This window comes from Hordeum vulgare, chromosome 6H, assembly GCF_904849725.1.
Source record: "Hordeum vulgare subsp. vulgare chromosome 6H, MorexV3_pseudomolecules_assembly, whole genome shotgun sequence".
NCBI classification, from domain to species: Eukaryota; Viridiplantae; Streptophyta; class Magnoliopsida; order Poales; family Poaceae; genus Hordeum; species Hordeum vulgare.
In genome coordinates, this window is record NC_058523.1 from 553,402,837 (window position 1) to 553,420,286 (window position 17,450).

At 39.9% G+C, this 17,450-nt stretch overlaps 2 protein-coding genes across 2 annotated transcripts; both read left to right on the top strand.

Moving 5' to 3' along the window:
- The first annotated feature begins 1,082 nt into the window (after nucleotides 1-1,082).
- LOC123405869 (putative ripening-related protein 6) lies at nucleotides 1,083-1,511 on the top strand. Its single transcript, XM_045099395.1, has one exon. It carries the CDS (start codon nucleotides 1,083-1,085, stop codon nucleotides 1,509-1,511), a length of 429 nt encoding a protein of 142 aa, XP_044955330.1.
- An 11,358-nt stretch (nucleotides 1,512-12,869) lies between these two features.
- Nucleotides 12,870-16,757, top strand: LOC123406100 (polyamine oxidase 1-like). The gene is made up of 6 exons (XM_045099589.1): nucleotides 12,870-12,960; nucleotides 13,566-13,824; nucleotides 13,903-14,049; nucleotides 15,594-16,407; nucleotides 16,491-16,572; nucleotides 16,681-16,757. Exons 1-6 carry the CDS (start codon nucleotides 12,870-12,872, stop codon nucleotides 16,755-16,757), a joined length of 1,470 nt encoding a protein of 489 aa, XP_044955524.1.
- The last annotated feature ends 693 nt before the right edge of the window (nucleotides 16,758-17,450 follow it).

The following is a 17,450-nucleotide window of genomic DNA, read 5'->3' on the forward strand; positions in this document are numbered from 1 at the left end:
GATACTATGTTTGCGAGACCATTCACACGTTTACCTCTGAGCACAAGGATCACAGATACGACGTAAGCAATGAACATTCACACCTCTATTTTTACCCGTCATTCTTTGTTATCATGATTGATATTCATATCCATCTCCTCTTCTTATATTCTTCTTATATAGTACACGGCCATGAGGGAGAAGTCCCTACCAGAGCTACGCGCGATCGCTGTTGCAGAGGAGCTTGCGACCTTTCTGAGGACGGAAGCTATAGATGACAAAGGACGATTTAGTATAGCTAGGGGTCATTACTGATGTTGGTCCATGTAATCGAATAGACGGGCTCTAGTCCCGATAATTCAGATCTCCATATAATTGTATATATATGCTCGCTTGTAAGATAAGTTAATCTTATATATATATGCATAATTATTTCTATTTAGAATTATATGAAAACTAATTCCCGAACACCAAACGAGGCATCACTTTAATCTTCCGAACACCTAAACCCTAAAACCCTAAAACCAAAAAATAAACAAAATCTGCAGAAACTCTTTAGTCCCGGTCCGTGTTAAGACCCGGGACTAAAGGGCCTGTCCCTGAGGACGCTCCGAGGCGTCCACGTGAAGCACCTTTGGTCCCGGCTTGGAACACGGCCGGGACTAAAGGTTAGGCCTTTAGTCCCGCCCCTTTAGTCTCGGTTGGTGAACCGGGACTAAAGCCTCTTAGGGCTGGGGCTATAGGCCCTGTCCCCACTAGCCATTGAATGATTGAGAATGGACGGCTCCTATTGTTTTGATCCACTGTAAAAGATCTCTATTTTTTTAGTGCTGAACCAGATGGTCATTAGAAGTATGCCTTCTGTCTTGTCTGTGGGCAGGTCCCACTCTTGGAGGGTGAAACAATGAATTTGAACTTGTCCTCCTCACATGGCGCGAAAATATGTACCCAGTTTCCTATGCCACGAGTGACCTGCTGCCTTAGCTCGGCTGTTTTGTCTCCAGGCTGCAGCACGACCCCTATATGAACTCCCTTTAGAGCACACAGGGCGGCAAGCTAAGCTAGCATAGAAACGCAAGCTAGGAACTTGCTCAATAATCACCATGGGGAACAACACCAAGGTCGTGGCAATCTTTGGTGTTCTTGTGTTCCTGCAGGCAGTATCGTGCGCCGTGGCCCGGCACCACGCTGATCAGCTGACGCCCCTCACCGGCGTCCAATCGGGAACGATGACCCTGAACGGGTACGAAGAAGGAGAAGAGGGCGGCGGGCCAGCGGCGTGCGACGGCATATACCACAGCGACGGGGATTTCCTGCTGACGCTGCCTACGGAGCTGTACGCGGGCGGGGCCCTGTGCCACAGGTTTATGAACATCGCGAGCACGCAAACCGGGCGCAGCGTGAGGGCCATGGTTGTGGACTTGTGCGATGACTGCGGCGACGACGAGCTGGGGACATCAGCTGCCGTGTGGATTGCCCTGGGGCTCCACACCGATGCCGGCGTCGCGCCCATCACGTGGTCTGTCCAATGAAACATCATGCGTATCAGTCGGTACAAATCTATCATAGTGATTGAGTAAATATATATCAACCTAAAATAATACCCCCATCTGATTCGAAATAAGTCTCAGAATTTTTGAACTAAGGTTAGACCTTAATTTAAAATTACGAAACTTATTGTGAATCGTTGGGAGTAATAAATAAAGTACTTGCATACGTACATGATGTGTGAAGAATACATATGTAGTACACATAATCTACTTTGTAAGTGTCGACCAGTGTCAGTCTATAAGCATGAATGTCAATGTAAAGTGAGATGTCAGGTCGCTAGTCTACTGCACCGACCAATGCATGGTGTATTGTGTGCATTGTGTGCGGAGATATTCTCCGGTATACAGCGGGGTGTGCATCGAGTCATCGACAGTACAGAGATTATCCTCGTGCTAAATAAATGCGCTATATTTCGAGAAATATACTTTTCGGTAAGTGACGCTCAGTGAAAGTTTGTAAGAGCAACTATAGCAGACCCCGCATTCGGCCGGCCCGTAAAGTGAGATGTCAGGTCGCTAGTCAACTCGTTTCTTACTGTTGAAAATTTGAAGTTGCTCGATGAAAGTTGATGCTCCCCTCCTTAATGCCAGATGTTTTTTGGGTTTGATTCTGGTATTTTTCATTTGGAAGTTGGGAACTGTTGGGTTGATAGTTCTAAGTTTGTTCAATTTGAAATTTGTTGGTTGGAAAATTGCATACCCCGGTTGGAAGTTCTGGTTTTCAAAACTGCTGAATTTATGCTGAAGGCTACCACGATCTGCAATGGTCAAAGAGATGTTATCTGCCCTGCGAATCAGATGTTCCCGTAGCTGATAGTTGCAGATCTATCTGATATTGTTAACACTGCCTGAGAGGAGTTCTTGGAAGAAAGCGGAGAGACTCCCTGGCTCAGCGGTCTTTTCCTTTCAGGGGCCAATTTGGTGCAACTGGTAAACATGTACTTTCCAACGCAATATCCTACGCCGGCATACAAGTATGTTATCTACTTGTCTCAATGTTTTGCTTGGTCATTATGCCATCACGCCATCTTCTGAAACCTGTAGTTCGGACATGCACCTGTAGTTCGGACATGCGCTTCTTGTCTCTTATAACAGTATTTCTGCACAAGCAATACTATAGATACTAGCCGTAGACCCGTGCATTCGCACGGACACAATTATAATCATGACAATTCTAATATTTAAAAAATTAACTTTGAATACAAAAATAAATCAGGCTATGAATTACATTTTTTTTTGTTTATTTCCATCTATGAGAATAAGTGGAAATCACTGTCAAAAATAACAACTAAAAGGAAAAGAAAACCCTTTCTCAATCCAATGAGATGTTGGTCGAAAGTACATACACAAAATATGAATTGACTAAAGGGTCATGAGAAAGAATACAATATTTGTTTGCTTCCAGAAAATTATAATAGAGCAATCAGAGAGATTGTTAGCACGTACATCACACAGTTCAAATATCATCTAGAAAGGATAGACATGAAGCATGTATAACAACTAATATAAATCATTTTTGGTTTTTTTGAAGAGCTTACATCAGCAACATTATAAAATAGAATATGTGCTATATATAATAACTAATTAAGATTAAAACTTAATTCTATATGCATTTGATATCATGCATAAAAACGTATAAGTAGGTCAATATGATACTTGCATGTAAAATAAACCGTAGCTGCACTTCAGAAGCAATCTTGGTAGAGTACACATGCCACATAGATATGCACCAGGATTTCGAGTATTAAGCAACCCCAACACGCTAAATTAGTACAAAAAGAGAAAGAGAAAATCGTGTGACAAAACATCTCTATATGCCATTAATATTAGCCGACATTATTTACTTTTGTACTACCAGAGCAAAAATATTACTTCATGTGTTAAGAAATATATGTTCCAACCTTGATCTTGATTTCTGCAAGCAAAATCATAATCTCGACAACTAACTAAGATATTTAATAATGGTGCATCTCAAATATTTGGCATTGATTATGTCTACAACTTGTATCAATGGTCCCTGAAAGAAAAAATATAGTCTTAGAATATACTAAAACAATGCTCTCAAGATGTATGTCCTAAGGGGTCATCCCTATTATTAAAACCACTGGTTATTTTTGGAAACTAACATTAAACGTAGAAAATTCTTAGGCCCAGACCAAGCGATCCAAATGGAAAAGTTCATGTATAGAAAAGTACTAGCAAAAGGGCCCGTGCGTTGCAACGGAAGAAAAACAATTATAATCTCCAATGGTGCTGATCATATTATGTCTTTAAAATTTTAGGATATTTCTTGAAATGCATGAACATTTTTTGAATTAGCAAACATTTTGTTCAATTGCACTCAAAAAATAACACACAAACTTTTTTTCAAAATTATGCACTTTTATTGTTTTCACCAACATTGTTCTCAAAATTATGAACATTTTTCTGTATATGCAAATATTTTTACAAAAATCCTGAGCATTTTTTGAATTCACAAACATTTTATATTTTCTTCAAAATTTTATTTCAAAATTCCCAGTTTTATAAATTGCAAAAGTTTTTCAAAGTTGTAAATTATTTAAACTAAAAAATGGAACAGAAAAATGAAAATAAAAAATGAGACTAAAAATAGAGGCATGAACTGTTTTTAAGATTTTTACACGGACTTTTGTTTAAAATCGTTGACTTTTTATTTTATGAACATTTTCTCAAAGTTTAAACATTTTTTTATATGCAAACATTTTTGAAAACTCCTGAGTAGTTTTTGAATTCTCAAAAAAATTATGTTTTTTTAATATTTTATTTCGAAATTCTCAGTTTCTTAAAATTGAGAAAAGTTGTTTGAAGTTCTAAATTATTTAAAGTAAAAAAAAAATGGAACTGAATAGAAAAATAAAAAAAACTAAATTAAAAAAACAGGCGCCCACACATGGGCCGCCCCAAACAGGTGTGCTGCATCTTTTTTCCAACGCCCAGAGCGTATTATAGGAGGTGCCTACATGGGCCGGCCCAGTTCGGAGATTTTCCTGTTTGAAACTTTTTTTATTTTATGATTTATAGGTGGCATTGGTGGGTATTTTAGTCAACTTTAAGGGTAATTTGGACGACGTATGGAAGAAGCACTATTTGCTTTATTAGTAGGTAAGATACGACAACTTGAATGCAGTTTATTTAAAAATATCATAGGTATGGCACAAAAAAACATTATTTCGAGTTGGGGATAGTCTTACCTCACGTGGATGGTGGAACCAAATCTTCTTCCTTTTGTTAAGCATATAGTTAGCTAGTCATCTAGTCATGCATGGACCTTAACACCAGTTAACTATTCATACTGCACCCCTGAATGGATCCATCGTCATTAGCACGGATGACGTAGTATATAGTGATGACACATTGCCGTAGTTGGTATTGGACATTGGCACAAACCCGATGTAAGCTGCCGAACCTCCCTTACGCGAGCTGCACTATATCGTTTCATTAATGGCAGGTGCTTTTAGCCTGAAAAATAGCATGTAGAGATAGTAACCCTGTTGATCGACACCTTGGTGGAATAGCTAGCTAGCTGATTGACGAATTTTACCGGATATGCATCAAACATCTCCATCCGGCCAAATTTGACATAGACGCAGTTTGCGGAACTGGGCATGTTCTTCCCCCCAACCGTATGCAGACTACCCTATGGAACCTCCTCGCTCGCCGGTGGTCTTGACCGAGGTAAATAAGATAACAATACGTAATTGTGTTGATCGGTACCTACTTGGGCTAGCTAGCTAGCTTTAGCTGATTGATGGATTCTACTTGGAAGCACAAAAGTATATGAGTAAAGCATGTAGCACAGATCGATTTTGTCACTGCTGCCTCGTAGTTAAAGGAAGGAGGATAAATCGAGAAGAGCATAGGTAGAAATAGGTGGGATAGATGTAAACCTTAAAATTGATTTGATCGCTGGCTGTCTCAGAGTTGAACGGAAGCATGGAAAATTGAGAGAGGTTAGATGGCGGCACATAGGTTAGATGTAAACCTTGTGATGGTACAACGGTGGAACATCAACCTTGTTTTATTTTTTCGCTATGCTTCAATTGTTTTTTTTTTCTCATATAGGAGTAGATCTGCACCGTAATAATTCGGTCCCACCAGATTAACGCCTCATAAATTCTAATTAACGTGGGAATTTTCAGAGAGTCCCTAATTAGTATAAGTATAGATTTCTGATATGGAGACAAGTGTTTTTGGACCGAGGGAGTATGACAACAGGGAGTGTGAATTTGGGATTTTAGTTCATCTCTAGTTTCATCAGTTTTGCCTTCTAGTTCCTGCACCCCAGCAATACATTTTGCCTTCTAGTTCCTGAATCTATTTGGTAGAGTAGTTATATTTTTAATCTAGTCTATATGGATCTAGTTTAATTTATGGCAACATTTGTTCTTCACTCTCAGATTATATGTGTCATTGTTCCATTTACATTTAGAACTGTTTAGGAGCCATTGTTGGTTCACATGTACCTACAACTTCAACACTTGGGATTGCCGCTCCATTTCGGAATAGGAAGGGCACCCTCAGTCATAACATCATGATTGCATTTATTTGTCATTCATTATTTTTCTATTATACGTTTGGTCGGCAATTGAGGTTTCCATTTATTTGTCTGGCTTTGGCCAATGGCATGTGTAAAAATAAAACGGCTAGTTGTATGGTTACGTCATGTTTATCTAGACTAGATGTTATAAAAGCAAGTAAGAGCAAAAGTTTAGTAGTGTTTATATCCACACCAGATTTTATCTTTAGTTTCTTGACATAATTCAGCACAGCTGCTATATAAACATGTGAATATAGTCATACATTGTGCATATTTATTCTCATACACATTGAACAAAGCGTAATCTTCACACTCATGTATCTATGCGATTCCGAAGTATGTCATTATTGGATTAAGGTGACGAACTCCCTTTGCTTTCCTGATGGCAGAAAAATGGAAGAGCAGAAGCCGAAGGACCGGAGGTTCAAGGCCAACGAGAACAAGCATGTAATGAACGAATGACCATCCTCCGGACAGTCCGGTGCCTGCAAGGCCTAGCTGTCAATCATGTGACTCCTATGTTAAAATGGGTGGTGTGAACATTTGCTTGGTCATTCTGAAAACTATCCAAGTATCCAGTATCTATGTTTTGAGTTTCTATATATGCACTGCATGCCTGGAATGATAAATCAGTAGATTTTATCCTCTGATGTGTTCTCGTGGACCATTCGTGATTTTGGAATCCACTTCTATATGGTGATTCGTGTAGCATCTTCTTTGCTGTTGATACTATTTCTCACGTTTCTTCCTTTATGAACAAACCTTTGTTCTAAGTACATTTCTTCCGTAATCTTTTAAAGTTGTAAAAATTACATTTTTAATTATAGTGTACTCCTGTGCATGAATCCCTGTGTATCAAATAGAAAGGATGTGAGAGGATTTGAGAAGATTGACGGGATTTGAGAGGATTAGGTGGAAGGAAGGGATTCATCCAATCCCCTGAAATCCCTCCCTTCCAAAACCTCCCCACTCCCCTGAAACCAAAGGAGGCCTAAACGGCAGATATATGAAGGTTAATAATGTATATGTAGTAAGCACAAGAACTAGCATCTGTACATTACATATACGTGACCTCAAAACAGCTCACTTACTATGATTTCTCTTTTTCTCTCTCTCATATACTTCCTCCGTTCCTAAATATAAGACATTCTAGAGTTTGTAATATTAACTACATACGGATGTACATAGACATATTTTAAAGTATATATTTACACATTTTGCTCCGTATGTAGTCTTCTAATGGAATCTCTAAAAGGTCTTATATTTTGGAAAGGAGGGAGTATATAACAGTTCTTTTACCGTGCTACAGCGGGCTTAGGTGGTCTGATCCAATTCAGATAACATACAATATAAACATTAATTGAAGGTGAACAACAATTTAGTACTGCAGTGTATAAATTTTTGGTTTTCTTCTTGCACCTTCAATTTTTTTGGCAAAATAGTTAATACGTTCGATACAGCATATTTGAAAAAAAATCTCATTTCAGAATTTAGAACCGTATAGTGAAGCAGAAAATCTGAAAGGAATTATATACAGCTTAGAACAAATGTGTACGATTTGTACTATCACGTACAAACACAACAATTAATGGCTAAATAGAATGTCCATAGCTGTGTGTGTATATATACCTATATATGAAGAAAAAAATACACTGAGATGGGAGACAAGTTACCACTTTGTGTGTGGTAGTGTGTAGCTATACGGTCTAACCGGACCGGCAGCGGTGCCGAGGAAAGCAACATGTGCTAGTACGAGAAGAACCAAACCCATGGATGTATGTGCTCCCTAGATAAAGTCACTGTTCTGACCCTTTTGCTAATATTTATCACAAACTAAACTTGATTTGAAAGTATTTCATGATCTGACCTTTTTAAAAACGGCACATCCCGTGACGTTGCTGCTGCACATAGAAACGTCAGTCTAGCTTGACGTTTCTGCTCCACATTCAAACGCTGATCTAGTTCGCGTCTCTGATCCAGACAGAAACATCACGCTCACCGGCGTTGCTGCCCTTGCAACAAACGCCATATAGCATGACGTTGCTTCTCCCGGATAGGGAGGCGTCGTGTGCTCGTGCATGCATGACCATGCACGAACCAAACAATCCTACCCATGACATGCATGCACGAGCACACGATGCCTCCCTGCCCGGGAGAAGCATCAACATGATGTATCGCGTTTGCTACAAGGGCAGCAACACCAGTGAGCGTGGCGTTTTTGTGTGGATCAAAGACACAAGCTAGATCGGCGTTTCAATGTGGAGCTGAAACGCAAGCTAGACTGGTGTTTTCACGTGCAGCAGCAACGCCACAGGTTGTGGCGTTTCTAAAAGGGTCAGATCGTGAAATACTTTCAGATTGAGTTCAGTTTATGACAAAAATTGCTGAGAAGGTCAGAACAATGCAAAAAAAAAAAATACGACTTCATCTCTAGCATACTTCTCTCTCTCCCTCTGTTCTTTACACAGCTTAGATACTTGCTAGATTGTTAGTACCTTGTGTTGAACGATAGTGGTCCCTCGGGCATTGTGTCGTATATAAAGAGACACAGTGCAAGATATAATTAATAGTGTATGCACATTTTTCTCGTATTAACTCTTCCTGTGTAGTTTTTTTAGTGAAATATATAATAGTGTATGCACATTTTGTTCTCGTATTAACTCTTCCTGTGTAGCTTGTGATGTATTCCTTCCAGTTCAATTACATTGTGCATAAGTTTTTTGTTTTGTGTTGAGATTGCACATTGTGAGCTGGAAGAGCAGCGAGCCATTGCATCTAGTCTCTTCTCTTCAGTTGACCTCGGGTTTGTCATTCCTTCCTCTTTCTTGACTTAGGCTTAGTCTTTGCTTTTCTAAGCCGTGTTAGTTCTAGGTAGTTAAGTTATTCTTGGATAACATGGGTTGCCTTGGAAGAAACGTGGGATTTTAGAAGCCCGCTTTCAAGAGAGCAAAGAATAATGTGTTCAATGATGATTAGTATGATAAACTACTCACCCCTTGCAGACTAAACACATAGGGCTTAACCAGTGATCCAACCTTAGGCCCTTATCTTCCTTTTAACTAACTAGCAAAGTAGACCGCGCAAATGTGCAGGCAACATAGTGAAGCACGATTGTTTTATATTTAACGGAATAACATGTTTCATATTTCATACGAACTCTTGTTCAGACATTTAAGCTAAAATAACTTATAAATGAATATAATTTGTAATTTTTTTAGCTAATATGGAATGCATGTATCGAAGTCAAAACATGTACATTGAAAATAGTAACATAGAATTTTTGAAATAAATAGTTGACTTTTTTCAGTGACAATATTGCAATGTCAAATATCCGTACAAGTTTGCCAATACCTTAACCTATAGAGTGAAAAATATCTGACAATTGATATCTATAAAGTAATGTTGTACACGTTAAAATATCTATTTGTGATTATGTCCTTTCAAGTTAATTAATAGAACTTCATTTTTTCATAAAATATGTATGAACAAACAAAAATAGAGTACATGCATTATAAACCATTCTTCAAAAAAGTTGATAAATTACAAATGCAATGAAATAAACCTCTTTTACGGACTAGTATTTGGCATTTTTTTCACTATCCGGCTAGTGTAAATAAATGAATCAAAATGCAACATGTTTTGAATTTCCCCTTGGTACATTGTGTTAATTTTACTTCATATGAGATAGACCAAGTGGATATTTTTTGTAGCATGGAGTGGTGTGAGGACTAAAACCATCAATGACATTTCAAGCACTCTAAGGAGGATCGAAGAGGATCACAGGCATCATGTAAATATTTTGTTTCTTGGAAATAGGCTTGCGACCCGCTATATTAATATAGCAACCATCTGATATACCAATGAGTTCCATGCTGGGGCAAACATCACAATCATGCCCAAAAGAAGAAAAAAAACAGAAAAAATGCAAAAAACTATCAAGGGAACAAAGCACGAGAGTAGCACACGCAAACCTCAGTGAATTCTGACGCATACTTTCCGCAACTTTCTCCAACCTTTCACAAAATTGCCTTCAAAAAATGAATGAATAAACAACATGATATGATTTTACATTTAACATCCCAAACTCCTTAATTAGACATCATGCATGCGATGGAGAGCTGATTTCAACTAGAATAATCAATAAGCCCGCATTTACCTGATGGCTTGTTCAACTTACTGACGATGTTTAGCTAACAAGTCTGCACTGGAGACAAGATCCACATGTTTAGCAGATTCAGTGTTGTTTTTGAAAAGAAGAGCATTTTCCAAATTGTCCTACAAATTAAATAGTAGAACAAAAATAAGGCTCGGGAGAAATCATAAACTAAATGAGATACATCTAATTAAATCTTGAAAGATTAGTTTGAATATGTAATTAAGTTCCCGACACGGTAATCTCCCAGTTCACTATAGAGCACCACACTGAACCCCAATATTAGATGTGTGTCAAACAAATGCATTCTGAAAGATGAGATAACTAGAGAATGTTGGCCACTAGAAATTGCCACCCTAGGTCAGCTAACTTTAACCTCATCGGTCGTTTTGTGATGGCCCTTTACTTAGAAATTGCTGCATAACAAAAGCGGCAACAACATGAGAGCTACTGGCGATGGGAGCGGCGGCTATTGTCCTACGTCTGCTGCAGCACGACGGTGGGAGCTTAGCGGGCCTGATCTAGGCCCGACTGGGCGGTTGGCCTCGCGTGCTCCTGCATTGCATCCTGTTTGCTACCGCCCGAGCCGGTGGAGGTTGTCCCCTCTCACGTGGCTGCAGTACTGCCCATCCCTGTCTATGGTGGATTCATTTCGGTCCGGCCAGCCTCGCAGCGTTGGCCGTGGTGAGACCACGGTGGAGTCCTCATGGCACTGGCGGCGCATGTTGTTGGGCAGTAGGCATGGTGGATCCGATGGTTGGTCCTGAGCTATGGGTGTGATTGGTCGGGAGAAATATCTGTCGGGACTGGCTGGCACCAATGCAGTGTCGCTTGTGGGCGCCGCCATCCTTCTTGAAGGGCATCGGGGGGGTACCTCTCCCCACCCCCTCTGTGTACCGGGGAAATCCTAGGAGTCGTCTGGGCAGCAACATCGTCGTCGTCGCAGTACTTCTTGAAGTTGTTGCTTGGTATATATGATGCAATCCGATGGAATTGGAGTGTCATGGAATTCTCCGGTGTGCACAAACAGTTGCGCGATAATACAACTTTCGTTGATCCGGTGTTGCTCAAATTTTTTCTCTTGTTTTTTTCTTCTTTTGGGCATGATTATGCTATTTGCCTCTGCATGGAACTCATTGGTGTATTGGGTGGTTGCTATATTAATATAGTAGGGCTGAAGCCTATTTCAAAAGAGAAATATTTATGAGATGCCTCTGAGCCGCTTCGATCCTCCTTAGAGTGCTTGAAATCTCATTGATAGTTTTAGTACTCATACCACTGCATGCTAGAAAAAAAATATCCACTTGGTCTATCTCATATGAAGTAAAATTAACACAATGTACCAAGGGGAAATTCAAAACATGTTGCATTTTGATTCATTTATTTACACTAGCCGGATAATGAAAAGTTTGCCAAATATTAGTCCATAAAAGAGGTCTCTTTCATTGCATTTCTAATTTATCAATTTTTTGAGGAATGGTTTATAATACATGTACTCTATTTCGTTTGTTCATACATATTTTATGAAATAATTAAATTGTATTAATTAACTTGAAAGCACATAATCACAAATAGATATTTTAACATGTACAACATTACTTCATTGATATCAATAGTCAGATACTTTTCACTCTATAGGTTAGGATTTTTGCAAATTTTTATGGATATTTGACATTGCACTATTGTCATTGAAAAAAAGACAAGTATTTAATTCAAAAAATCCATGTTACTATTTTCGATGCACATGTTTTGACTTTGAGACATGCATTCTATATTAGCTGAAAATAGTTAGGAAATATATATCTTTATGAGTTATTTTAGCTTAATTGTCTAGAAAATAGTCTGTATGAAATATGAAACATGTTATTTCAGTTACATATAAAAGAATCATGCTTCATGATGTTGCTTGCGCATGTGTTGGGTCTACTTTCTAGTGAGTTAAAAAAAAGATCAGGGCCCAAAGTTGCACCATTGGTTCAGCCATATGTGTTTACTCACCAAGGGGGGAGTAGTTTATTATACTAATCATCATCGAACACATTATTCTTTGCTATCTTGACTAAGTGGGCTTCTAACATCCCACGTTGCTTCCAACCACGTTGCTTCCAACGCATCACGCGTTAGCCAACAATAACTTAACTACCTAGAACTAACACGGCTTCGAAAAGCAAGACCATGCCTAAGTCAAGAAAGAGTAAGGAATGACAAAGCCGAGGTCAACTGGAAAAAAAGAGACTAGATGCAATGGCTCGCTGTGCGTTGAGCTCACACTATGCAATCTGAACACAAAACAAAAAAACTTATGCGCAATGTAATTGAAATCGAAGGAATACATCACAGGCTAGACATGAAGAATTGATACGAGAACAACATGTGGATACACTATTATACCAATGCTAGAAACCAAATTAAAAGACCCCTGTCCGGCCGGGTCTTGCACCGTGTCTCTTTATATACAACACAATGCCCGAGGGACCACTATAGTTCAACACAAGGTACTAACAATCTAGCAAGTATCTAAGCTTTGTAAAGAACAGAAGGCAAAAGAGAGAGAAGGATGCTAGAGATGAAGCTGCACGGAGCCGGTTTCGTCAGTGGATGCAAGTCATTGTGCTTGAAACATACATCCATGGGTTTGGTTCTTCTCGTACTAGCACATGTTGCTTTCCTCAGCAACGCCGGCGGTCCCAGAGTCATCATCGTGGGTGCTGGCATGTCCGGTAAGACCCTATAGCTATACACTACTACACACATGCATTGGACAAAGTGGTAACTTGGCTCCCATCACAGTATATTTGTTTCTTTTATCATATATAGGTATATATACACACACAGCTATGGACATTGTATTTACCCATTAATTATTATTTTTGTACTGGATACTACAAATTATTCTTTTCTCCCCCCCCCCCCCACCCCCTATCTATCTCAAAGAACGCATCGTAAACATTTGTACTAAAATGTATATAATTCCTTTCAGATATTCTGCTTCACTATACGGTTCTAAATTCTGAAATGAGATATTTTTCAAATAAGTTGTATGGAACGTATTAACTATTTTACCAAAAAAATTGAAGATGCAACAAGAAAACCAAAAAATTATACACTGTTTTACTAAATTGTTGTTGACCTGCAATGTTTATATTTTATGCTATCAGAATGCGTTGAGACCACCTAAGCCCGCCGTAGCACGGTAAAAGAATTGTTATCTGAGAGAAAGAAAAAGAGAAATCATAGTGAGTGAGCTCTTTTGAGGTCACGTACAGATGCAAGTTCTTGTGCTTACAACAGATACATTATTAGCCTTCATATATATGCCCTTTAGGGATCTCGGCTGGGAAGAGGCTGTCGGAGGCCGGGATTACCGACCTGGTGATCCTGGAGGCGACGGACCGCATGGGCGGGCGCATCCACAATGCCAAGTTCGCTGGGGTGAACGTGGAGATGGGGGCCAACTGGGTGGAAGGGGTGAACGGCGACGAGATGAACCCAATCTGGACCATGGCAAATGGCACCGGAGGGCTCAACCTCAGGACCTTCCGCTCTGACTTCAGCCACCTCGCCGGCAACACCTACAAGCAAGAGTATGTGCTTGCGCCCGAATGCATTCCAATACGTACCACATATTCCATAACTGATTGATTATTTCTGGATGAATGCAGTGGCGGTCTCTATGACGAGAAACTCGTCGAGAAGATAATCGAGAGGGTGGATGAAGTGGCCGAGAGCGGCAGAAAGCTCTCCAGTGCCTTGCACCACAATGGCCAACTGGACATGTCTGTCATGGTCATGCAACGCCTCAACTACCAGTACGTATACAGTTCATGTTCTTTTAAGTTTTAACTAGTCTGAACTTGCAACGTTGACATTTGGTAATACACCGGGACAAATACTTTGAAAAAAATGGAGAAGGGGGCAGCTGTTGGAACTCCGTCACATGATCGATCACATCAAATCACGATAAACACGTGCACATAAAATCATGTAGTCAAGGACCCTTGTCATGTCATAATTTTTCCATCTTATTATTTTCTCTTCTTATCTCAACTCACAATCTCACGCAGCCGGTCGTGCATATAAATATGCAGAAACCAACCAACCCAACAAAAAATCCTAAACCTACATGGACTTGCTTTTGGACTCCAAAAGCATACACAGACACGGCTAAACAACAGCCATAACCTGGACTCCTAATCTCCTACACACACGTAAAGCTACTTTGTTACCCACGTATACGACCAATATATCTTACAGCTAGACTAATTAGCTTAGCTATCTTTACCTAATAATAAAGAGGCTATCGCTTCCGTCGAAAAACACATCGAGTTGATTTTATAAAAAAGTCCTTACTGTTTATGACATTAAACTCGTAGTATATATTAAATATTTTTTTAAATACTCATATCTTTTAAACCGTAACTCCAAATTTAACATATTATACATGGAATTTGATTAGAAAAATATGTAGAATTTAAATATGATATTATTTTATCTGTTAAATGTTTAATAAAAATACTATCTAGGGTGCAATCTTAATAAATAAGTCATTATTCGTCTTTCTTTCATACCGGTACTCATCCGGGTTGGGACTGAACACGTCAACAAAATCAGGATTAGAGATGAAACTGAAGGTCACTTGACTGATTCTTTGTACGTATTAAATCTACATGCAAGCTGTGTTGAAATAGAAGACCTGTGAAATTTTGAACTGCATATTTGTGGGATAAGACCATCTTTATTTGTATCCTAACTATAAGTTCTCAAATTATAGACATTTTTATAAATTAAGAACGTGTGCCATGTGGTATTTCTTTCTCCCGTTGTAACGCATGGGCCCTTTTGCTAGTAAAAACTAATTAATCTATTAGACAACATTACTTCTAATAGCAGCGTGGGATTCAATGCCTTACTTATGCCTTATTAAATGTCAGCTGATTGCTCATGCTCACCTTTTCCTCTTGGCTCTTACCCCTCCCTGTATAGGTTATAACTTTCTTTTCCTTATGCCAAATTTGAGTCCAGCAAGTGCATTCCATCAAATGACCACAGTAATCCATATGTTTTAGCAAATAATGGTAACCACTAACCAGTGCAGTCTCCAAGAGCCATATACGAATTAATTATAAAATAATTACTAGCAGTAATATATTTTTCGCCCATGTATGAATCACCCCAGTCACCGCTTCTATTTTTGGCCCCCAAATATACGGTCCTTCGGCAACCACTTTTGTATGGAATTATTTGCCTTCTCTGTATGCTGAAGGAATTATTAATCTATCGTTGTCAAACTATTTATCTTTTATTTAACCATGATTTTATTTTTTGCAACTTGTGTCTCTTGTACGCACCGAAGTATGCCTTCTGGTCCTGTGGGGCCACTGGACATGGTGATCGATTACTACCACCACGACTTCGAGTTCGCTGAGCCACCACGTGACACGAGCCTACTGAACACGCAGCCACTCGCAACGTTCAACAACTTCGGCAACGACGTCTACTTTGTGGCCGACCATCGGGGTTACGAGTCCGTCGTCTACCACATCGCTGAGCAGTACCTTGAGACAGACCACAAGTCAGGCGCCATCGTCGACCCGAGGCTCAAACTAAACACAGTGGTGCGGGAGATCACCTACTTACCAAACAGCGTCATGGTGAATACTGAGGACAACAAGGAGGTGTACCAGGCCGACTATGTCATCGTCTCGGCTAGCCTCGGTGTTCTGCAGACCGACCTCATACGGTTCAATCCAGAGTTGCCTTGGTGGAAGATGATGTCCATCTACCAGTTCAACATGGCCGTGTACACCAAGATCTTCCTCAAGTTCCCTAGGAGGTTCTGGCCAGAGGGGCCTGGCAAGCAGTTCTTCCTATACGCCAGTGATAGGAGAGGGTACTACCCAGTATGGCAGCAGTTCCAGAAGGAGTACCCGGGGTCGGACGTGCTGCTCGTGACGGTTACCGACGACGAGTCGAGGAGGATCGAGCAACAATCAGACAAGCAGACCTTGACGGAGGCGATGGAGGTGCTGAGGAAAATGTTCCCCGGGAAAGACGTGCCAGATGCCACCGAGATCCTCGTGCCGAGGTGGTGGTCCAACAGGTTCTTCAGAGGCACCTTCTCCAACTGGCCTATCGGCGTTAACCGTTACGAATATGATCTTATCCGGGTAAAAATATAATACAATTTCCCTGCATTTCACTCGTCCTACACTTATATTAACTTGACTCTTTGCATTTTGCTTTTACTCAGGCTCCCGTTGGGAGGGTTTATTTCACCGGTGAGCACACGAGCGAAAAGTACAACGGTTATGTCCATGGAGCGTATCTTGCAGGTAAAGTCAGAAGTTCTTCTCATGCTTTGCATTGTTAAGTATGTTTTGTTTTTCCTTTTCGGTTTCTAGGAATTCCTAAGATATTCACATCTGACGGGTGTTACATAGGTATTGACTCTGCTAATATTCTGATCAACTGTGCCGAGAAAAAAAATGTGCACCTACAATGTCAAGGGAAAACTTGATTAATCCAAAGGTATCTGTCTTTTTTTTGCTGATCCGAAAGGTAGCTATATCTAGCTAAACAGTTCTTTCCTAGTAGCGATTCGAATCCATTCCCTGATAATGCTATGGCATTTTCTTTTCTGTTGCAGGTTAACTACAAGTTGAAGCCCCAGCCAAAAGAAAAAATACAAGGTTGAAGCACTAGAAGTTGCATGTTAACGGGTTGCTTGGTTCGTAGGCACACCTCATGTTAGACAAGTTTGACCAAGTTACAAAAATATCTGACCGTCATTTGGACAAATACACTATTTATAGTTTTCTAATTTTTATAAGAAACACAAACATCGGTGCTTATCTCTATATGAGGAGCGCTTAATTAAGCGTCTATCCTATATAAATAGGCATCAGTGCTTTAGAAAAACCAATTTATTTATGTAAGCACGTCTCCTAAGCACCTTGCATTGTATAAGACCTTAGAAGGCAGAGAGATAGCGGGGTGGTGTTTTTTTCACGCGGGTGATGTATTAGGAGTTGGGCTGTGCGGCGCGCGCGACATGTAAAATTCAGATGGGCTTCACGGTAAGTTTTTGCAGGGCCATATGCGAATATTTTCGGCAGCCCAAATGCTGACCAACGGTCAGTAAGGAACATTTGCCGACCAAGTGTGTGACAACAGTGTGATTATACATTTCAGCATTTCCGACTGATATTTG

Coding starts and splice junctions, on each gene's coding strand:
- LOC123405869 (XM_045099395.1), top strand. CDS start 1,083: ATGGGGAACAACACCAAGGTCGTGGCAATCTTTGGTGTTCTTGTGTTC.
- LOC123406100 (XM_045099589.1), top strand. CDS start 12,870: ATGGGTTTGGTTCTTCTCGTACTAGCACATGTTGCTTTCCTCAGCAAC. Junction 12,961..13,565: donor CGTGGGTGCTGGCATGTCCG/GTAAGACCCTAT, acceptor TATGCCCTTTAG/GGATCTCGGCTGGGAAGAGG. Junction 16,573..16,680: donor CCATGGAGCGTATCTTGCAG/GTAAAGTCAGAA, acceptor GGTGTTACATAG/GTATTGACTCTGCTAATATT.